This window comes from Lycorma delicatula, chromosome 13 (assembly GCF_047948215.1).
Source record: "Lycorma delicatula isolate Av1 chromosome 13, ASM4794821v1, whole genome shotgun sequence".
Lineage (NCBI taxonomy): Eukaryota > Metazoa > Arthropoda > Insecta > Hemiptera > Fulgoridae > Lycorma > Lycorma delicatula.
Window position 1 is genome coordinate 16912855 of NC_134467.1, and position 25075 is coordinate 16937929.

General features: G+C 30.6%; 1 protein-coding gene across 3 annotated transcripts in view; it reads left to right on the plus strand.

Annotated features, from left to right (window-relative positions):
- The first annotated feature begins 2534 nt into the window (after window positions 1–2534).
- Window positions 2535–25075, plus strand: part of Ubr3 (Ubr3 ubiquitin ligase) — a 225097-nt gene continuing 202556 nt past the window's right edge. For all 3 annotated transcript variants that reach the window (XM_075381156.1, XM_075381157.1, XM_075381158.1), the window contains exon 1: window positions 2535–3139. In XM_075381156.1, the coding sequence (XP_075237271.1) occupies window positions 2914–3139 (226 nt within the window). In that variant the 5' untranslated portion in view covers window positions 2535–2913. The remainder of the gene's footprint in view (window positions 3140–25075) is intronic.

Below are 25075 nucleotides of genomic sequence, written 5' to 3' on the forward strand. Positions count from 1 at the left end.
CGCTGGTATAGTGGTAGCTATAATGGGAAAGTATGTAGACTGGAAAACACATCTAAAAATTGTTTTTTTTTTTTTTTAATTTTTTCTCCCTGAAAGAAGACATTTTAAAGAGAAATTTTTAACAAAAAAAAAGCTGACAACTCAGTTGCAGGACTATCCCGTCATGCAGCTTTTTTTTACGCATAGCTTACACTCACATACCCATGCAGCTGCTTAATTTAAAAATTTATATTTTATTTAAATATAGTACTTTGTTTATTTAATTCAATGATTCTAACTAAAGCGCATGCGCATATCATATTTCATTTGCGCAGATGTGGTGGTACTAATGGCCATTTTAAATATTATTCATTTATTTAATTCTATTGCACATCTATGATGTCACAACATAATAGATGACTACAGTAACTGTACGCAAGTGCTACACTAGCGTTCCTTGTGGTGAGAGGGGGTACTATTGATGTAGTATACTCACTTAGCCACTAGTTTATTTAGAGCAATCTATTTTTTTATTTTTATAAATATTTTTAATAGTTTACAAATGTCCCTAAGAAGAGCAAGACCTTAATTAGGCAAAATCTTGAGATACTTAGGGTGATCTTGCTCTAGAGTTTCACTCCTTTGACTTTTTAAGTTGAAAATTTAATGGCATCAATGTCCCATATACAGAAGTAATCTGACCAAGTTTAGTCAAGATCGATCAAGTAGTTCTGGAAATATAAGGTGATTCAGAGGGCAAAAACGAACATAAAAACACCTGGAAAATTTCCATCTGGTTTTTTGGACTCCTTAAGTGTTAAAACATAAAGATTCAGTGAAAACCACGTATACCCAAATTGGTCTGATTACAATACTTTCTCTTCTAAAGCCATAGCTCAGGTATAGGGTTAGATGGGAAAATAATAAATATAAATAAGTTATAAATTACTTGCAAAAAAAATTGTTTATTTCATTCTCCCAAGTACAAAAATCTATTTTTATCAGACGGACCACTTACACACTTTAACATTTAACACATACTAAGACATAATAACTGCTTACTCATACAGGGGAATTATAAAATACTATATAAAGGGAAATACCTGAAATGCCCAATATTCTAAATTTCTCAAGTGCTGTGCAGTATGAAACAACACATAATTTAATATTTAAAGCTTTCCGTAAAAATTACAATGATATTCTACACATATAGAAAAAATAGAATCACATCTTTAAGTCAATTACCCCAGGAATGTAGCAAATTTCCACTTTGTTGTTTATATATATATGCAAGTGTAAAGTATATATATATATTTTTATTTGTTTTTTGAATGTTATGAAATACGTTGTGAAATTTTAACTTTTGTAAATTTATCAATTGTTTTGAATGTAAATTTTATTCATTCTCTTAACAAAATTTCAATTCTTTGTGTATTCTGTTTTTATTAGGTCAACAAGTTTTTTTTTTTACTTGTAATATTTGTTTGGGTTGTTATTTGTATGTGGTTAATGTTTTTTCAATCACCTAAGTGTTATTTATAACTGTTTTAATTAATAAATAACAGCGATAAAATTATTTCATAGATTCAGAGGAAAGTTGGTTGTTTGTAAAATCTTATTTTAAAAAGTTATACCTCATTTTGCATCACTGTTCAGCAATTTTTCTTTTTTTTAGCATATATGCTTTAAAATAACGTTTTTCCTTTAAGTTCTTGTTTGTATAAAAGTTTTTTTTTTATGTTTTTGGACGATTGCTTAGTTTAGTTAATTCAAATAACTAGATTCTATATTTTATTTCTATAACACTAATTAAAATTTTATCTTTTTTTAAATTTATCATTTTGAAGAATAGTGTGAAGAACTTACATGAACGAAACAAATTTTCAAACTGTGTACATTATGAATGACGTCAACTGAATAATACAATGAGAAAAAAAACGTTCGTTCATATGATATTTGTTTACATTAGTAATTCTTTGTATTCTGAGAAGGCTCTGCTGTCGAATCCTATTTTGTATCCTTGTTATACTTATTTTATAAATCAATCGCAATCTTTTTTATTGGATCGATTTATTTTCTCAGTGAAATATATATTTAAAATCTTCTTTAAGTGCCATTTAAAACAAGTTTCAATAATTACACTTCAAACAACTTGTGTCTTTGTTCCATTATTAACAAAAAATTTAGACGTTTTAGATTTTTTAAAAATATTTTCCTACTTAATTTTAATTTGGTAAATAACAAATTTCAGAAAGGAATTTTTAGAACATATGAGGGCTGAGGTTCGAATCTATGACCTCTATAATAATATCTATATCAGGAAATAATCAAGATATTTTAGAAATTTTAATACATAAATAGTCTGTAAATGGAGTTGAATGCTATTTTTTGTAACTTTAAAACAAATATTTGTAAAAATTATTCTAACATAAAATTTTTATTTGCTGTGTTTACCACAGATGTTGCTCTTTGTTGAGAATGGAATGATTTACAAATGCCAATGCCATCTACACACAAGTTCATTAGTCTTATAATTTTGTGTCTAGTGGAACGGGAAGACAAGTGTGGTGCAATAAAGTACTGTTTAAATTAATGAGTTAGTTCAAAATTTACGTAGAATGGATTGATTTAATTGTAAATCTGATTATGTTAGTTTAAGATGTATGTTTAATAATTAATTTAGTTTTTAAATATATCAAAATTATTAAGTTATATTAGTTTATCGCATTGATTTTTTTTACTGGTTATGAATAGAATAGGCCTTGTTTCTTCTACAGGCTAGGTCTTGTCGTATGTTATAACCTTGTATTTATAAAATGCGTAATCGTTACCGGACGATTTATAAACTAATTATCATAGAGAGTATTGATATGTTTTGACATTATAATCGTTAATTATAATACATAATCATTTATAAACTAGCTGAGTAGGAAGATGGAATCTCATTCCACACCAGCACACATTCTTATGAAAAGAGGTAGACGAGGGGCTGCCTCTCATATTCATTCAGACTGTTCCAATGCTGGATCGCCTAGATTGTTAAATGAGTTATTAGATATTTTACTAAATCCTGGAAAAAATATTGATGAGTGGGAAACAATTGATTGGTGCAAATGGCTTATGGCTGGAGGAAGAACGCCTGATGAATTTTCTTCTATTGGTGAGTTTTTAAGTTTTATTTAACTATATATTGATTAATTTATTAATCTGGTAAGATAATTACATGTCATTAGGCCATTCTTTTACATATCTGAGCTGGAATTAAAGTATAGTAATCTAGACTGTTTGTAAGTATAGTTTGTTGTTTTTTTAAAATATATTATAATTCTCCCCCCAAAAAACTATGATTCTTAGTATTGCCTAATTCCCTTTGCCATAGATTACGGAATTTTTCAAAATTCTGTAATCTGCCTGATATATCATTTTTATTTTTATCTGATTTCACTTTAAGAACTGCTAGTTTCTTCTTTGGTATGGTTGCTTGTTGTATTATTTTGTATTGGTTTGCATAAAATTAGAAGATGGTTAATGTAAATCGTTTAGAGTTTTTCATGCATTTTTGATTTCTAATTTAATTTTGTAAGTGTACTACATTTTTAATTTATCATATGCATGATAAATACCAATGAACCACCTTGAAAATAATCAGTTATAACCTATTCAGTTCAAACTTTGGCTTCAGTTTATGTAGACGTTGCTTGTGAATTAATGCTTTATCATGTCATTAGTTAAAAATTGTAATGTACATTTCATGTTCCATAATATTACATCATGATGTCTTATTTACTTTCTTATTAAACAAATGATACTTCATCCTTCTATTTAAGTTCTGCTGCTAAGCCGGTAAGATTCTGATTGTGGTTTTTGATATTTAATAGTCATGTGTTCATACAAACCATTACTATATATATTATTTTCAAGGTCACATAACATAGATAAAAGAGATTGTTTATTAAGATATGAAAAAGTTACTTCTATTATGTGCAAAAAATGTTTCAAAATCAAGGGCTAAGTATATAAAGACTTTGTAATGATTTATTTATCTGTTTTGTTTATTTAATGTGAGTGAGGGGGGTTCATTTTATACAGGAATTTCATATTAAATATAATGAGGTGGATTTATTTTTCATTGTTTTCCCCCTGCTGCAGAAATTGATTAGTTTATCCCCAGTAAAACTTTTATCTCGTAAGATAATTATATTGATTAAATTTTAACCCATTCTTACCACCATCACTGATTTAATTTGAGAAATATTTTTCCATCAACAATTTCTGAAAATGGGCTGAATAGATAATAGTGTTAAAATAAATGATATATAAGATAGAATCATTTGAGCCTATTAGTATTTCAGTAAGTTAGCAGCAGTTTAAGGGTGATAATTGTGTTGGAGAAAACAAACAGAAGACTGGGTGGTGCTCTTCTTGGAATGAATTACATGTTTCAGCCAGTAATTCATTGCAATACTGTGCAGCGATTATTTTGTTTCTGTGAGAAAGTCAAGGTAGATTGTGCCATATGAAACCTGAAAGAGTGTTACCATTGGTTTTCATGTAAAAAAAAAAATAACTTTTTTTATGTTGGAGGTAAACATAAATATTGCAATATCATGTTTGTTTTGACTGTCGAGGGAATGTATTGTTCCTATCTTATATCACTCGCTTACTATTATAGATTCTGAAAACGTTGTGTCTATACAGCTGTAGAGTTTTGTGCCAACAACAACATTTTTTATGTAATCTGCAAAGGTATTAATATACCTTTGCTACTTTTGTCTATCTAATAGAAACTTTTCTTTCTATGTTACAATTTTCTCAAATAACTGATTCAATTTAAGTCTGTTTTCAATAAAGTTCTTTTTTTATAAGTGTCTGGTTTATTTTCAACTTTCTTCCAAATCTCTTGATTGAATTTCACATTCGTATACAGTTATTTTTAAGAAGTTTTAATGTTAGATTTTTTTATAAATCTGAGATTGATTGGCTTCTTTATTTGTCAGGAATTTATTAGTAATTAATTATGCAGCAGTACCTTCTGGTTTGAATTGTTTCTTATGAATGCGATTGGAGAGAGAAATAGCAGCTAGTAATTGTTTGTTCAATTAGCCAGTTCTATCATGTGGTTCATTGAAAGAGCAGATAAAGAAAATTTCTGTTTATATTTAAACCTCCGTCCTTTATTAGAAGAAAGATTATAAATTTATTCTCTAGTAATGAAGGCTAAAGAATCTCATTTATTATCTAGTTAGAAGTAATAGTAGAAAGTTTGATCACTGCTTTATGTAACCAGTTTTTAATATTTAAGCGATTTTTACGCGAGAAATTTTTTTTAACTTTATTTTCTGAAGTAAGTGTTACAACTAAAAGTTCTTTTCTTTGTAAACAATAAAAGTTGCTTTGCAGAACTGAATGCATTTTTTTATACTAAGTAAATTTCTACCTTTAAAACCAATTACATGTAGTAAATCATAAATTAATCTATTTAACATTAGTAGATAAGTGAACAGTTATGAACAGGTTCCATTATTATTAAAGGAAATTTATTATTTATTTAAGTAAAAGTTCATTCCATTTCAAGTCACCCAATAGTGGTTGTATGGTCATTTTTGTAGTTTTTCCAATATCTTGGAGACTTAGAGATTTGGAGCAAACACTATTGTATCCAACAAAAAATTACTGATATTATGTTATTACAGCATTTTTCTAAACTGCATATTTACCCCTAAAATCAACACTGAATCAGAGCATTTAGAATGCAAAAATTTCAATTTTTGCACAATTATTTCACTGTAAAGGTACGTCTTTCCTTCTTAACATATTTGTAGAGAGCCTGTTTACGAATTTTTAAGTCTGATGTCCTCTTCCTTTATTTTTTAAAAGCTGTAGTATTTTTCAAAACGTACAATTTTTCATGCCTTGTATCTCAGATGGGGAAGTTAAGAAAAATTCAAAAATTGTTTGGATTGAAACCCTAAGAATGAAATAAGCAGCAAAAATTACAGTGTTAGTATTCAATTGATAAACAAGATTCTTTAGTTACAGTTTGCCTGAAAATTTGTAAAACCAGAAAGTATTATTTCTTTTAAGAACTAGCTCCTTGTACTTAAAAAAAAAACTCTTGTTTTTGTATGTCGTAAAGTTAATTTGATCAAATTCTCATTATGTTAAAAAAAATAAATTTAGGACCAATTTAACTGATAAGAAAACCTTTGAAATACTGGTACATGGTGATGAAAATGTACACTCTAAATAATCTTGATACTTATTTAATGGAACATACTGAATTTATTTGTAGAATACAATAGTTTTTGTTTAAAGTCTTTATGTCAATTATTTTCTAAGATATTAGAAAAACCACAAATGTAAAAAATTGGCATGCCGGGTATTGTAAATTGTAAGCTAGCGCATGCAAACAATTTTTTAAAAATAAAAATAAATTAATTTTGGATTCTTGAAATACGAGCTGATGAATATAAAAAAATTGAAACTGGTCATGCAATTTATATTGGTTGGTTTGATGTGGAGTGATACTAAATTGAACAGGACAGAACTGGATCTCAATTATTTTTCTGCTGAATAATTTACTATAAGTATAATAATTATGAGTAAAACTTTGCAGAATTATTTTCTGTTATTTTTATTGAAAAACATTGCTACGTGTTTTTGAAAGAATACATGTTTTGATAAGTTAGGTTAGTTTATTAATTTTTGAAGTTGGGCAATTATAATTTCCATGAAATCTGTGGGTATTATTTTTACTATTAAAGTTATTTTGGTAATTAATGTTAATAATGCTTTCTTTTTTTTTACTTCTAAATTTTGATGAAACTTAACGTTTATTATTTTTAATTAAAATAAAACAATGAAAGTGAGAATTTAATTACAAAAGTTTTTTAGTCAAGATACGCTCGTTGGAAGTTGTATGTCTGTTAACAGTTACTTTGGGTTTTGTTATGTTTTCGGCCCAAATTTTGATAAAATTTTAAATAATAGTTGTACACAATTTTATTATTAAAAATATAAAATATTTGAAATAATATTTTTTTTGTAAGTTCAGGTTAGATATTAAGTCTCATAATTAAATTACTAGGCCATGCTGATATCCAACTGGTTATTTTTTGTTCTTATTTTTTATCATTATCATCATAATTAATAAATAATGATGACTAGGGTGTAGTATATTTAGACACAAATTTTATTATATTATGTTTAATCTAAAACAAATGTGCAAGGATATGTTTGGTTTCTATTTGTTTAAGCCATGATTGACTTTAAAAAATTTAACACTGACAAAGGAAATGTGTCTTCAAAGTTATCAGAATTAGAGATTAGGAAAATATAAAAGTTATAGATTATTATGCAACTTCAAATTTTTATCAGAAATGTAAACCAAAATCGTGATTCCAGTACAATACAATTTAAAAATGCAACTTCTAATGGACGTAGTGCTTTTCCAATAATTGATTTTGTATTTGTTATTTTGTTTCAGTTTAAAAATAATGTATATTTTAGCTTTTATCATCATAAATCAAAGGTGAAACTAATTATAGCTATTGTTCTTATTTCATTGTTTTTTTATTTATCAATTATTAATTAATTAATTAATGATTTTATTTATTTGTTGTTTTTTATAAAAAAAATAAATAAATCATAAAATTAATATTTTTAGCTTTTTTCCCCTGTAAATACTGAATTAAGATGTAATTTTTTTAATAAGATTATAGTTTAATATTATTAGTGTTTACGCAAGTAATCAGAGCTGGGATGACAACCCATTTATAAAATTTTTTGTTCTGATTTTGCGTTTGGTTATTCCCTGAAATTACATTGCTACCTAATTATTGGTGATAACATTTTTTTTTGGTTTTTTTTTTAATACTATAAGCAGGTTAATACTATAAACAAATTTTCTAATTGTGATGATATTTGGTATATGATCCACCCAGTAGTGGCCAATTAATATTTTTTATATTTAAAACTTTTTTTTTCTTGAGTAAGACTTATTTTCTAACTTGCCAACAGGAAAATACAGCCATTACTGTCGCTTTTTCCATGAGCTGTAGCATTCTTATTTTACATCATACAGAGGTCAAAAAGTGCATTTTGGTAAGAGTAAAGATGGAACTTCATCATAGTGTAATCAAAATTCATTTTGTTACATAATCAAACTTGTAATTTTTACTGAAGTTATGTTTACACATTGTTGTTTTTTTAAATTTTGGGTCCAAAATAAATAATCTTAGGGGGTAATAGACCTGTTTTTTACCTTTTAACTCTTAGGTACTAATACTTATAAAAAAATTGACTGGTTACCGAGTGTCCTTCATTAAACAAATGGCTGCCAAATCGTATGATTTTGAATATGTCTCATTTTTGGGGCCCAAAAACCACATGGGGGACAGGTTGCAAAAATCTGAAATTTTTACAGCAGCAAGTATTTTTATATACTTTAAAACCATATAAAATTTATTTTCTTACTCAAATGGGCGGACTAGTAATGAAGGCAACAAAACCACTAAAAACACAGTTCCATGTAACTGTAAACAATGTACCCAAAAATACTGATGATATGTATTTATTTCAGATTATAAAAATTACAACTAAACTCATTAGAATGAATTGATAATAAATATTCATTGACAAATTTATAAATAGTCAACTACAGAATGATAATTACAAAATGATAAACAATTCGAACACATTAACAAGTTGTTCAATTCACTCTTTTGTTATTTTACTCCTGCTAATGGAAGTTATGAATAAATCTTGCACTTTTTGATAACAAACTTAACTAACATAACTTAGTGATCCTGCCATATTTTTATTGAGTGGAACTGATAAGTCCTTATTCATCGTTGGTGTAGTGGTGTGTGTGTGTGTCCTCTTCCAGTAGTTGATAGAAAAAGCTCTGAAGGGGTGAGAATCTTTAAAATATTTTCCAGTTGAACTCATGTTTTTTGATTATCCCTCGATGATTTCTTGAATGAAGTACTAGGGCCCTGCGGGTGGGAAAAGTTTATTCGATATTCCTCTTCATTTTCCTTTATTTTGATTTTACAGGAAAGTCAAAATACAGTACTTACGTTACAGTAATTCATTCTTGACAGTTGTGACATGAGTGGTCTCCATGTTATGGATAATTGAATGACAAACTGTAAATGATTATTAATTCCATCATGTAGAAGCTCATTGTTTTAATTTCTACACTAGTTTATGCATCTACTGATCCTGCCGTTTTGAATTTCCTTTTATTTTAGATTTCTTTCCATTGTCTTTGGATTTGATTGATAAATTATTGGTACATAATTTTCTGTGTATGTATCTTAAGGAGGAAAATAAGTAGATCAATAAACTTTCATTTAAAATAGGCTGTAGTTGTTTGGTTGTTCAGAATTTGAAGAGGATTTAAAAATATAGGTTATTAAAAAAAAAAAAGAGAGATTGTTATTTCAAATAGGTTGCCATAAAAATATTAATTCCTCTACCTCCGTAATCTTTTCTCCTCTTATTTTCAAATTCAGTAGCCCATCTTTGTTATTTCTAATACATTTCATTACTTTCATTTTGTTCTTGTTTATTTTCATGCGATAGTTCTTGCGGAGGACTTCGTCTATGCCGTTCATTGTTTCTTCTAAATCCTTTTTACTCTCGGCTAGAATTACTATATCATCAGAAAATCATAGCATCTTTATCTTTTCACCTTGTACTGTTACTCCGAATCTAAATTGTTCTTTAACATCAGTTAACTGGTTAGTTCCATGTAAAGATTAAAAAGTTACTGTGATAGGGAACATCCTTGTCAGACTCCCTTTCTTAATACGGCTTCTTTCTTACGTTCTTCAATTATTACTGTTGCTGTTCGGTTCCTGTAAATGTTAGTAATCGTTCTTCTATCTCTGTATTTGAACCCTAATTTTTTAAAAATGCTGAACATTTTATTCCCATCTACATTATCGAATGCCTTTTCTAGGTCTATAAATGCCAAGTATGTTGGTTTGTTTTTCTCTAATCGTCCTTCTAGTATTAATCTGAGGCCTAAAATTGCTAAATTGTTTTGCATAATTCTCCAGGAATTTTTCAATTTGATTGTATAATCTCATTCTATATTTTGTGATTAATAAGTTGTATTACATTGTGAATTGTTTTTTTTTTTTAAACAGTGGAACACTGATTATCTAAATTGACCTTCGCAAGGCTGAATCTGGATAATTGGATAATTAAAAAGTGGTTTGTTATGTACTGGATTTTATTCATGTTAATGGGTATTGGACTTTATAAAGAAATGAAAATATAAAAAATGTATTTCAGTAATATTAAAAAAAATACTTAAGAACTCAAAGTATTGTACAGATTATAATAAATATGCATAAATTACCTGTTTAAGGAAAACATTATTTTAATAGTGATTTCGATTTTTAAAAGGTTTATTAATCTTTTTTATTTTACAAATTATATAGATACAGTTATTTTAAAGGAGAAAAGTATGGTGATTGTGTCAGAAATGGGGTATAAGGTTTTTTATGCAAATCTTTATGACTAGTTACAATCCGACTAGTTCATCTAAACCAAAAAACATGTATATATGTACGGCTTGTGTGTACCACTGCTTTTGGCTTTATATATCAGGATTGACTGAACCAATTTTCTTCAAATTTGGCTGAAATTTATATACATAAATATATATACTAGCAGACCCAGCAATGCTTCGCTATTGCTAGATTTAGTATATATATATATATGTAGATTAAATGAACACAGTTGGAAGTTTGATTGACAATTGAAGTTTGAACGTTAACAAAATTGATGGAACTTCACAAAATTTAAACTTTTTTCCATTTTTCTTTTTCAATTCTAATTTTTACCATATCCCCTTCCGTTTCCCCATTTCCGCCTTTCTTCCCCTACCCAGTCATTCCCCTGTTCCTTTTCCCTTTATTTCCCATTCCTCCTTTACCTTTTTATTTTCCCCTTTCAATTTCATTTTATTGTTTTTACCTTTTACAATTTTTTCCTTTTTCCCCCCGCACATAAATCGGTCCAGTAGTTTTTGTCTATAGCAGACACACATATTGGAAAAATTGAAATGGAATTGTAAAATATTTAGTATAGCGTGTGTTAACCCCCACCGGGTTGGTCTAGTGGTGAACACGTCTTCCAAATCAGCTGATTTGGAAGTCAAGAGTTCCAACGTTTAAGTCCTAGTAAAGCCAGTTATTTTTACACGGGTTTGAATACTAGATCGTGGATACCGGTGTTCTTTGGTGGTTGGGTTTCATTTAACTACACATCTAAGGAATGGTCGATCTGAAACTATACAAGACTACACTTCATTTACACTCATACATATCATCCTCATTCATCCTCTGAAGTATTATCTAAACGGTAGTTACCGGAGGCTAAACAGGAAAAAGAAAGAAAAAGGTATATAAGTATTAGGTAAATAAAAAAACGTGCATATTCGAGTGCAGCATTGTATCAAAATTTCAAAGCAATCTGTGAAGAACTTTCAGAGATTGGAGCATTGATCATATTAATTTTTTCAAAATTCGTTAAGGTGGTATCACCAAAAATCTAATTTCAATTTTCTTTGGAGGCACTTAGGCAAATTTGTATACACTGCGAATTTGCCAAAGCTCACTGTGGCTTTTTTTATGTAAAATAAATTACATTTTCTATAAAACTCTCTTGCTGGAGTTAAGCCACAACCATAAATTAAAGATGGTGCGTCAGGTAAAATTTATTGTGAAAACTTATATCCTTATACCTGCATTATTCTATACATACAGCCGCACGCGCGCGCACACACACACACACACACACACAGGAATAGTAATGTTATTTACACGATAATAGGAGGATTAAGAATTTGTTTATTTACACAATTACTAATGTATTTGTAATAGATGTATTTAATTGTATCTTTTCACAACACCAATTGGCATTTCAACTGGGGTTTATGTATTGTGTCATTACTATTCTTGGAAATACTTTGTTTCCTCTGAAAATTGTTAAGGCTTCTCTTTTTGATTATAGACTACGGTTAGTACATAACATTGATGCTATATTTAAAATTGATTTTTCCAAGTATTTCTCATTTTTATTCATTATTTGGTTAATATTAAATTAACATTTTTTTGGTGTAATTGTTAAAACGAAAAGGGAAAAGAAGAAAAAGAGATAAAGTAAGGAAGAGGTCAGAAACTTTTCCCAGATTTTTTTTTTAATGAAGCAAACAGTACTGATTATTACTTGTAGAGAAGTACTTGAATGCCTGATGTCATTGTTCAGAACTACTTGTGTGTGTGTGCGCGCGTGTTATATTTGTTGAAAATCCCCCCCCCCCTCATGATCTGATACCCAAAGTATGTTCTCTATTGTTCAGTTAGTAAATTAATTAGTGAATCTTATCTATTTAAATTTCCTTATCGAATAAATATTCTAGTAATTTGAAGTAAAGAGTAAATTAATTTAATTATAATTTTTTTTCTTTATGCAGTTATGCCAGCTATGGACCAAGCATCATTTCTCCTGATATTCTCTCATTCTTTCTGCACGTTTGGTCTTTCTGTCTTCCGGCTTTCTCTTTTTTATTTCAGTCTGGAGTGATTCTCTTTTTCTTCCTTATTGTTCTTATTTCTTTCTTTCATTTCCTTTTCTTGGATCCCTAGGTTTGTTATTTATTCTTCATTTATTATAGGTACCTTTCTTTGCTGTTTTGTTCCCGGAATTTAATGAATATTTGTTTATTTAGTCTCTTTACATCAATTCTGTACACATAATAGTTGAATGGCCTATGAATCTGTTTCCTTCTTATCGCTTTTTTGATGTCTCCATTTCATCATACAGTTGTTTTAGATTTCAATCTGTACTGTTGTTTTCTTGGGGCCTGGGGTTTTTCTGGTTTTTTTTTTTTTTTAAATTAAAACCGTTAAATCTTTGTTTTGTTTTGAAGGCGGCCTTCCTTTTGCTTTCCAACAAAAAATAAACTGGCTAAGATTAAAATAGATTCAGTCACTCGGTTTATATTAGTAGAGAACTTTGTATCTGGTATTGTGATGAAACGCATAAAAAAAAGAAAGTAATCTTTTGCCTTTTTATCGATTTTCCTTAATTGTTGGACCGGTTGGCCTACTAATAGAGCTTGTTTGCCTATAAGATAATGCGATTATTTCATTTGGGGTTATATAAAGGATCTTGTGTACACGTCTTGTATATAGGTGTTCAGGTGTCGCGGTTAGAGGTGTTCAGGATCGAAGTAGTCGCTTCCATTACTCCTGATATGAGAATTAAAATATCGGGCAAACATTCCTATCGGTTAGATCTGTGTGGCGTGGTTACATACCTCAGATTGGATATTTTAAGAGTTACTCCATCATTCTATTTGTGATTCATTACTGTAAGTCAAAGTTGAAGATATTCTTTTTTGTGCATACTGTACGTAAACCATTATTACTTAATGGTGGATTGTTATAGTTCAGTAATGTTACATTTAGAAAAATTTTACGTGACTTCAAGTTGAGATTTTCATTTTACTCGCCTTGAGTGTTAAGAGATGTAAAAATGTTTTGCAAAAATTCTGTAGTATTGTTTTGTGCAAATCTTTTGTATTCCAGAGAGCCTTAATCTAACATTGGTTTTCTGTATTCCTGTTTTTAGTTATTTAATATATATATATATATTTTTTTTATCAAAACCTGTGTTCTAATTGTGAACCATTTTTTCATTTCATAATGGCAGTTTGCCATTCTAGGCCTATACATGTATTAAATTTAAAAAAACTATTTTTAAAAATAAGCTAAACGATTAAAAATTAATATTGTCTTTAACGCATCCTCTTTTTTTTTAATTTTTGTTAAGCCAAATGAAGGATTTGTAAATTGTTGATGGTTTTTAATTCTGTATTTAAAAGAAAAAAAAATTGTTATTACATTTTTATTTTTTATATTATTTTTTCTTTCATTGTTTGGGTGGAATTACTGTTCATAAATGGTAAAACTATTTTTACTTTTCTGGTTGCAGCAACTTAGCTATAAAGAAAAAAATGAAAGTATAGCAATTGGCCAAAATTTTGGGTGTCAGAATTTTGATAAATAATGATGTTAAAGACTTCCTTAGGCAAAAAAAAAAGTTATAAAAATTAACTTCGTTTGATTAATATTTCCAGACTGGGAAAACATAAATTGTTCAATAATTGCTCAAAGAATTTCTGTGTCAAGGACATTGATGGTGTTAAATTTTTTAAAAAGTAATTTTTATTATTTTTAGTTTTTTTTTTCTTGTATTTCAGCTCAAACTAATATACTTTTGGCCCGATTTTTCGACCCATCTGACAAGAAGGGGCATCACAGTATTAATTTTTTTTTTTTAATAACATTGTACCAAATTGGGTCAATTTATTCAAGTAATAAATTTCAGTAATATTATTATTTATTGATAATTAAATTCCAGTGTAATACATTTTTAAGCCCCAAAAAGACAATCGACTGGAGTTTGAGATCCATACTTAAAATTTAAACAAGTTTTAATTTTCAAGAATGGTAATACAACTGTATCTAGTTTTAATATAGATAACATGGGAATTTTTTTTAAAAAGGTCCCATGAAGCCAGAGTTAAGAAACTAAAATATTTGTTTCAGTTGTTTTATAATTTCTGATATACTTTATCGGGTTTTCAAGTTGTGGTTGTTATTAAAAACAGGTTATACAAGGGTAATTTTTTTTTCAAGGTCCGATCGGTCGCGAAATAAAAACCCGCGCAAAAATCGGATGAACTTTTGCGCATATGTGTTGCGCAGCGTCGTCTCTAGTATGGCCTTCAATCACGCCGCGTCACTTCGTTTAGTTCCGAACACGCAGATAGCACAAACACGTCTACAACAATAGCATCTCCCGCAAACTGTGAAGTGCGTGCGGAAAATCGATGTCTTCAGGCCGAGGGGTTTAATGCGGCTGAAATTCATCGACGAATGAGTAATGTGTACGGTGAAACTTCAAAGAGTGACAGCAAAGTGCGACAATGGTGCAGGAACATTAAAGCAGGACGTGCAGATGTTCATGATGCAGGCGGTCAGGGAAGGAAGCGAGTGTCAACCGATGTTTTTGTTGAGCGAGTGGATGAGGCGATTCGAGAAAATCGTCGGTTCACAATTTCTGTATTGAGCGATTCGTTTCCTGAAATTTCAAGGTCGGCTCTCTACACCATTGGGAGTGAGAGACTTCAGTACCGCAAACTGTGTGCGAGATGGGTTCCCAAGATGGTGTCCGACCATCACAAAACAATGAGAATGGACACCTCTATAACGTTTCTCCAGCGTTGCCACAATGAAGGAGAAGATTTTTTGAACAAAGTTGTCACAGGGGACGAGACACGGGTCCATTTCGAAACTGAAGAAACAAAAGAACAGTCCAAACAGCGGTTACATCCTCATTCTCCCAGTAAACCGAAGAAGTTCAAGCGAATCTTCTCCAACAGAAAATGTACGGTTGCTGTGTTCTGGGACCGGAATGGAGTTCTCTTGGTGGAAGTCACGGAACGTGGCATGACCATCACTGCAGCCTCATACTGCGTGACTCTTCAACGTCTACGAAGGGCGATTCAGAATAAGCGGAGAAGAATGTTGTCATCAGACATTGTCCTTCTCCATGACAATGCTCGGCCGCTCACTGCAGCTGTAACAAAGAATCTCCTAGAGAGTTTTCGTTGGAAAGTATTTGATCACCCACCATACAGCTAGGACTTGACTCCATCCGATTTTCACCTCTTTGCTCACATGAAACGCCGGCTAGAAGGACAACATTTTGGCACAGACATCGAGCTGCAGACCGGCATAGAAACACGGCTGAAAACACAGGCGGCTCCGTTTTATGACAAGGGTATTGGAAATTTGGTACCACTCTACGACAAGTGTCTAAATCGGAGTGGCGACTATGTAGAGAAATAGCGGAACTATGTAAGTACGTGTTACAAATTAAAAAAAAATTATTTTCACTGGATTTAATTTCGTGACCGATCGGACCTTGAAAAAAAATAACCCTCGTATTTTTTTAACCCCAAATTTTTTTTTTTTTACAAAAAATTGATTTTTTTCCCTAGCCACTATAGTCTTTAATATAACACAGTATAATTTTGATAATAAAAATGTAATTCGATCCGGGGATCTGCTGGGACCGGAATTTTTTTTAACCAGATATTTTGATATTTTTCCAATTTTACCCTGATTATTGCATAATTAAGCAATGGTTATTTTAAATTAAAGTCTGTCATGGGTAAAATGGGAAAGATAAACAGCGTTTATATCTTATGAAGAAATACAAAATGTTTCAGGATTAAATTAATAATTATTTTTAATCGATTTAATTAATTATAGAATTAAATTTGTTTTGCGTTATGAAAATTAAACGTATGTGCCTGCCCTCACATGCACACACTTTGACAGAGAGAGAGAGCGTGAGAGAGATATAGATAGATAAAGGGAGTTGTGATTCCAGTTTATATTTATGATAAACTTATCAGTAGTTATATTAAGAATTTTTATTAACCATCTTAATGAAAATGATGATATAATATTTAAATTATTTAATATAAACAATCATTTTTTGATAAACTTTGTAACCCTATAAATTATTTAATACTATTAATATTATATTTTGTTCTCAATATTCTGTTTTATTTATTTATATCATTGTTTCATAAGTCGTATGAATCATAAATTTATGTAATAAAATAGGAGATGATTTAGAAAGAGTTTAGAATATTCATTTACCTATAATAATCCACCCTTTTTTGGGGTCACTAAAATAACGTCAGCTATGAATTACACTTAGTATTCTTAATTACAGTTGTCTGGAGTTACCAACCTTTGGTTGTCACTGAAGGTTCATGTTCGTATTTACTAAACCCTAATCTTCTGTGAGTCATTGAACTTTGAATATGTAAGCGATGCAGTTTCACGTAGAATCCACGTTAGTTTTAAGTTATCTTGATTGAATTCAAATGTCTGCTGCGTTGTTTTTCTTTAATTTTTATTTATTGAAAGTAAAACTTTCAAGTCAAATTTTCAAGAATGAACATATTAGTATATTTTTTTATTGTAGAAAAGTTAATAATGTGGTGGTTGATCTTCATTAAGGTTTTTCAGAAATTGACAATTTTTATCATCTGTATAGACATTATGAGATTTTTTTTTTTTTTACTGTTATCATTTCATCGTATATATTTTTTTGATATTTTGATGTTAAGTAATTTCTGCTAAAAGTTATATAATGTTGTAAAGAGATTTTAGTGTAAAAGATAGAAATATATTCTTGCATTCCACAGAGCTTAACACATGTTTTTAGCAATATCTGTACACTGTCCTTTTTTTTTGTTAATTTTTTTTATGTAGCAGTGTACTACATGTACAGGAATAGAAAAATTAATCGAAAACAGGTATTTTTGTTTTGTTTCTATTTTCTCTATCTCTTAGTGAAATTGTCTTCTCGTATGTTTTTGCAGTCTGATATAAATATTTGAGGTTTTCGTTGTATTTCTTTGCAGTTTTCGGTTGTTTATTATTGAAGTAGTAAGTTTTTCTATTCTGTTGCTGAAAATGTTCTAAGTTTCTCGATTGTTTTATTTGTGGTTTTTTTTTATGTTGTGATGAAATTGAGTGCAGCTTCAACCAAACAATCTTACTATTGTAACTTCATATGAACACAAGTATGACACAAAAATAGATAACGCAAGAACATGGTGTCAGGTTAGGTACTGTTGATGGGATTATACACTGGTTTAGGTTGGTAAAATCATTTTCTTTTAATTGAAAAAAGAATGTCAAATAATGAAGAAAAAAAAATGCTTTGAATCGTTATTTTTATTGAACAGAAAAAGTATAGTAGTAAATCCAAAATTTATCAGTTATAGAATTATAAGCATGATATTAGAGGTCACGTGGATGAATATTTATTATCTGGACAATGTGGAACTAGAAGCTTTAGGAAGAGAATGAAGACTGACAAAAAACAAATTTTTACATCATTTAAGGTGAAGAGGAGTTCTTTTGGGCATAAAAAAGTACAAGAATTGGACTTTTGACAAAAAGTACAAGAATTTGACAAATTGAAGGAGTTTTTGTGATGACATTCAACTTTATCTGCAGAAATAGATTGTTATTTGCATAAGAATATCAACAGATGATGAATTAACCCTTCTTCAAATGCACCGATCGCCTCAATTTTCTGACAAAAAATTGTTTCAGGATTATGGACGCAGTCTAGTTTATCTATTTGGAAGAACAATGAAAATACATTTTATACCATCAAGTATTCCCGTAAATACAAAAATGTTCGCAAACTGATTTCAGTGAGACTTTGTCATACAGTTAAAGAAAATAAGAAAAATTGTTGAGTCATTGACTGAAAATCCAATCCATTGATTTTGAACCCGTGCCAAAACAAATGGAGTTGTAAAAAATAGATGAGGACATGTTCAGTACGAAAATTGTGTTTATTGTTTTATGTTAATTAAAATAGCCAAAAACATATCTTTAAAAGTAGTATTAATTTTTTTCAAAATTTATATTACGAGGGTTATTTTTTTCAAGGTCCGATCGGTCACGAAATTAAAACCACGGTGAAAATAAATAAAAAAATTATTTGTAACAAGTACTTACATAGTTACGCTATTTCTCTACATAGTTGCAACTCCGATTTAGACATTTGTCGTAGCGTGGTTCCAACTTTCCAATACCCTCGTCATAGAACGGAGCCGCCTGTGTTTTCAGCCGTGTTTCTACGCCGGTCTGCAGCTCGATGACTGTGCCAAAATGTTGTCCTTCTAGCCGGCGTTTCATGTGAGCAAAGAGGTGAAAATCGGATGGAGTCAAGTCCTGGCTGTATGGTGGGTGATCAAATACTTTCCAACGAAAACTCTCTAGGAGATTCTTTGTTACAGCTGCAGTGAGCGGCCGAGCATTGTCATGGAGAAGGACAATGCCTGACGACAACATTCTTCTCCGCTTATTCTGAATCGCCCTTCGTAGACGTTAAAGAGTCACGCAGTATGAGGCTGGAGTGATGGTCATGCCACGTTCCGTGACTTCCACCAAGAGAAGTCCATTCCGGTCCCAGAACACAGTAACCGTACACTTTTCATAGGTTGACACTCGCTTTCTTCCCTGACCGACTGCTTTAAGTTCCCGCACCATTGTCGCGCTTTGCTGTCACTCTTGGAAGTTTCACTGTACACATTACTTATTCGTCGATGAATTTCAGCTGCATTGCACCCATCAGCCTGAAGAAATCGAATTACCTCACGCACTTCACACTTGGCGGGAGATGCTATTGTTGTAGACAAGTTTACGTGCTAGTTGCGTGTTCAGAACTAAACGAAGTGACGCGGCTTGATTGATGGCGATACTAGCGACGCTGCGCAACACATATGCGGAAAGATTCATCCGATTTTTGCGCGGGTTTTTATTTCGCGACCGATCGGACCTTGAAAAACAAATAACCCTCGTATTTTAAGTAAATGCAAGAAATCTAAAATAAAGTAAGTTTTTTATTATCAGGTTAGTCGCTCAGTTTTCCACATCATTCAAAATACTGAAAATTGTAGTGTTATTCATCCACATAATTCTCATGATAATCAACATGTCTTGATATTTTGTATTTATTTGATAGATATCCTAAAATTGATACGCGTGAAAGATTTTTTGTTGGTAAAAATGATAAATATTTCTCTTTTACACGTTTTGTTTAATTTTTAAGTGTAATTTTACCCGATTGATCTGACGTTTTGTAGTCGAATGTCATTGTTCATCTTCTTTACAAGTCTGATAGAGAATACTTGTGAATTAGTATTTATTTGACACCATATCAAACCTATTTACATTAATGTAAGTTATAATTAGTAACCGTTTCGTAATCAGACAGTAGTTAACGTAATAAATTTTATTTATTTTACATTATTATTCTTCATTTAAAGTATTAATTTAATTGTAACTTAACAAATTATATAACATTAGTCATCTTGTTAAATAATACCATTGTGAATTTATTTTTAAACATTATTACAATACAATGAACAGGCTGTTTAAATTGTTTAAATTTATTAATAAAAAAATGTAATAAAATGTAAATCTATTCCATCCTCGTAATTGATATGTTTCACAAAAGTGAAAAATTGCCAGCTTTTATTATAAAATTTATATTTATTTAAATAACTGATTGTTATTTGTTATTAATTTAATTTAACAATTTTTTTTTGGACATAATTTGGCGTACCTTCTTTAGTGATGTTTACCAGAAGCACTGTTGTTAACAGTTTGTAATTGAACGGTATATTTGATCTACGTTGCATTAGCTGTTTTTAATACTTTTTTGTTGAATTGAGTTTATGAACCTAATGTTGTTTAAATGGGTTGAAATATTTTGGTTTTTATTAGGTATGTATAAGATTAGCATATCGTGTTAAATATTTCCTGTACGTTCCGTTTTTATTTGGTAATTAGCAAAATTTAATTGTTTTTTTTTTGTGTCGTAGCTGTTTTTATGTTCCTTGTATATATCTGTGGATGGATGAACATCCAGTCTGTCCGATGTAATATTTAGCGTTGAAACTCCATTTAATTTGTATATTCCTGGGTGGTGTGTTAGTCAAAACTTTTGAAATTAAAAAAAACAAACAAATTGCTCAAGATTATGAAAGAAACTTAACAAAATGCTAAATTTAATGATCCAAGGGAATATTTTTTGAACTGCAGTAAGTTGGACTAAATATTACATAGTAGAAACTTGATCGATGTTTTTTCACAGATACAAGAAACACAAGGCACTTTATCTTAGCAGAAAAATCATTTACTAGCAATTACTTCGTAGAAACGCTTTACAAATACAGTCAGGAATCGTGTACAGTTCATAAAAACTATGATTTTATTATATTTTAAAATCAAATTAATAAGAATAAATTTCATGAGACAACATAGATTCTGGAATTTTGTACCTAGAACTGTATAGATAAAAGGGAGCGGTGTCACCAATCCACCACAAAATTCACCAGAATCTTGACCTCTAGTTTCTTTGTCATACATTTTAGAAATTTCCGATTGATCCTCCATTAATATTGGTTGTGTTTTAGTTTTATTATATTTATGAAAAGATCCAAGTTTGTTACAATTAATGCAACAGTAAAAGTCTTATCTTTTTCTAGAAAGTAAGGAATCCGTTTGGTATGAATATTTTTTTATCTATGGTTTTTTCACTGTTGGCTGTTTGTGAGAGAGAAATTTTTGCATTATAAGGAAATGAATTTTTAAAACTTATCAATATAAATTATACATATTAAAAATTTTGTTATCAATTATTTTTCTTTTCAGTCTCAAGAGAAGGTCATTCGGAACAATTTTCTTTGTGAATATTTAAACTTCGTTCATTGTTCTTGAATAATTTTCTCACACTTCATTCATTCATTCATGATTCAATCGCTTCTTTACTAATATTATCTTATATATTTCTAAAGCATAAACATAAATTGAATTAAAAAACTGATTACATATTGAATTTTCCATTTGTAAGAATTTTCTTTTCTAGATATTTTCATTCACAGGAATAATTTGTTTGTAATTATGAAATTTGACTCGAATAAATAAATATGGTGGGAACTGTTATAGTTTTTATCATAATTTATCATCTTGCCAAGTGTTATGTACAAATAAATGTTTATTACTTTCTGGGTTGCCCTCATCATTATGCTCTGTTTAAATATTCTTCCTGATTCATAAATTTGTTTGATATCAATGGGTTTCTTTTTTGTATTAAACTTCCTTGATTTGTGGTGTTTATTTATGATACCAAACTTTCTTAATAATACCAAGTTAAAAAAAAAAAGTATTAGTTTCTCAAACTCTTCTTTATTAGTTATATTCTCCACCGTTTTCTCCCTCAAACTAGAAGTAAGATTTCTTTAAAAAAGGTTACATTGATGTATTGTAAACTAGCTGTGTCATTCTGTATTTTGAATATCTGAGCTCAACAATGATTCACAGTTGCTTTTACTAAGATTAATATTCATTATACAATCAGTTTTTATTGTTTTGAACAGTTAAGGTATCACTTGTAGAGCTGAACAACTTCTGAATTTTGATGGGATTGGCATGTTGATGATTCACTCCCTCATTTTTTTTTTAGTAAGCTTGAGACGTGAAGGGATATTTGTTACCTTGATAATGGATTTGCCTACTTAGCTTGAGTGATTTGTGTCTGGTCAGGTCATCTCCAGTTCTTTTGATTACGGCACTTTTTATATGCAAACATTCCCACGGAGATATATATATATATATATATATATATTAGATCAGCACATATATGTATATATACAGCTGTTTCAAAAAAATACATTCATTCACACTTTGAACTGTGATAGAAAATTTATTTTCCTACTTACAAGGTTAAATTTCTGAGAAAAGTAAGGCTACAGTCCAATTTGAAAAATAAATGTGTACTTTCTAGTCAAACTGAATGTTCCAAATGGTGGTTAAAGTAAATGTTGAAAATGGTGGCTTTCAGTATCAATACATTTCTGAGTAGGAGTCACGACTGATTCCGTAGCTCGCGCCAAACTGTCTAATGGGATTTCTTCGTACACCGCTTGAATCTCATTCCATAGTATGTCCAGGTTACGTGGTTTACCACGGTACACTACTTTCAGTGCCCCATAAGAAAAAATCGAACGGCGTAAGGTCCGGAGAGCGTGCAGGAATCTCGATTGGTTCCCTGCGTCCTATCCACTGGCCTGGTACATTTTGATCCAAGTTTCCTTGTAGATCTCTATGGTAGTGCGACAGGGCGCCATCTTGTTGATAATAAAACCTTTTCTTTCTTTTTCCTGTTTAGCCTCTGGTAACTACCGTTTAGATAATTCTTCAGAGGATGAATGAGGATGATATGTATGAGTGTAAATGAAGTGTAGTCTTGTACATTCTCAGTTCGACCGTTCCTGAGATGTGTGGTTAATTGAAACCCAACCGCCAAAGAACACCGGTATCCACGATCTAGTATTCAAATCCGTGTAAAAATATCTGGCTTTACTAGGACTTGAACGCTGTAACTCTTGACTTCCAAATCAGCTGATTTTGGAAGACGCGTTAACCACTAGACCAACCCGGTGGGTTTGATAATAAAACCTGTCATTACCGTACATTGCGTGAATGGAAGGGAAAATGTAATCGGTTAGCATTGTTAGGTACTTTTCCGCAGTTACAGTACCTTCAAAATGAAAAGGCCCAATGAGTCACACTTAGAAGACAAACCCCACTACACATACATACCAGGTAAATTCATTGCATTTTCAACTAGAATTAACTTCAGCCCGGTACACACAGTTATGCCTGTTGACATTTCCATTAAATTTGAATTGTGCTTCATCCGTCCAAACGATGCTACCGGTTAATCCTGGTTCACTTGTAACCATCCCCTGAACCCATTCACAAAATTGCATCCTGCGATCCGGGTGCTTACCTTATTTATTCCAATACCCACCGCCCTCGAATAAGCCCCGCACTACGATTTTCCGGACCGAAAATTAAAAAAAAATCTAGTATATATCGGTATTTTAAAGTGCAACAGATATGATAAAAAAATACGTAAATACGAAAATATTCAGAAAGTAAAGCGTTTAATTAGTTCATTTAAATTACAATATTAATATTACATTAATAATTAATTACCGTAAGTACTAGTTTAGTTCAGAATCAGTAGGTCAGTTAAACGAAAAGAAAGTATCATGTTGAAAAGAATCATTTCAATACGCTTTTTAATATGGGATTTTATTTTTAATTAATCACAGTCACTGTTGTCTGTAAGAGTTACCGGTAGTCTCCACGTCTACCGTGGAGACGTGTTTTGCTCTGCCAAAGGTGATCGTCTTCACTACCATAAAGTTCATTAGATATTCCGCATTTTTATAAACTTTTCCTTACTAATTCCGTGGAAATACCTTCCCAAGCATCTTTTATCCAAACACAAATCTGGGCGTTTGATTCTTCCTGTAGGCGTAAGAAAGAAATTTTCATCAGCCATCCATTTATCGTACAGTTGTTTTAATGCAGATTTGAACGGTTTATTAATGCAGACATCTAATGGTTGCAATAGAGATGTCGATCCGCCTGGAACTATTACTTGGTCTGTCATACCCTTTTTAAAAATGTCTCACTTTATCGGTCGTATGACCCCGATAACTATCCATTACTAGCATACCGGTATCTTTTTTATTAAGTAAATCTCCTGATCGCTTTTGCCATACACACCTGATCCGATCTAAAATTAAGGTTTCGTCCATCCGACCTGATTCCTGTGCTCTGATAATAACTCCATTTACCTGTAAGGTAGGAAGAGTTTTTGTTTTAAAAACTATGTACGGAGGTAATTTTGATCCGTTAGAAGTAATGCAAAGCATAACACTACACCTTCGTTTTCTCATTACCACCAGTGCGAATCGTAACACTTTTTTCACCTTTTTTGTTTACGGTTTTGTCAAACGGCATTTCAAAATATACGGGGGTTCGATCAGCGTTTCCTATTTGAGAAGGTAAATAGCCTTTATATTTTCTAAGATTTATTATGTGTTGGTGAAAATGTAATATGTTTTGTTCATAAGAGTCTGGAAGTCGTCGAGAAACGGTCTTCTTTCGTCGTATTAACAAATAATTTCGTGCAAAAAATCGTGTTATCCATCCACGGCTTGCTTTAAAGTCAACTTTATTCAACGATTTAGCGATTTCACGAGCATATGATCGACACATTTCTGTCGTGACAGCATAACCGCATTTCCTTTTTTCCATAACAAAGTCATACAGTTTTTTCTCTACGTCTGTGTATTTTGGTTTTAAGCCACGAAAAGCCCCTTTATTACCAGCGTCTTTCATCAGAAGTTGTTTCTTCTTACGCCAGTCTCGAATGCAGCTTTCATCTACGTCAAATTTTCTTCCTGCCGCCCGATTTCCATTTTTTTCAGCACCTTCTATAACGCGCAGTTTTTTTATTTACCGTAAAAGATCGTAGACGCTGTGCTATTGTAAACATTTTAATGCCGTAATTAAAATAAATCACCGTATTAAACTTTACA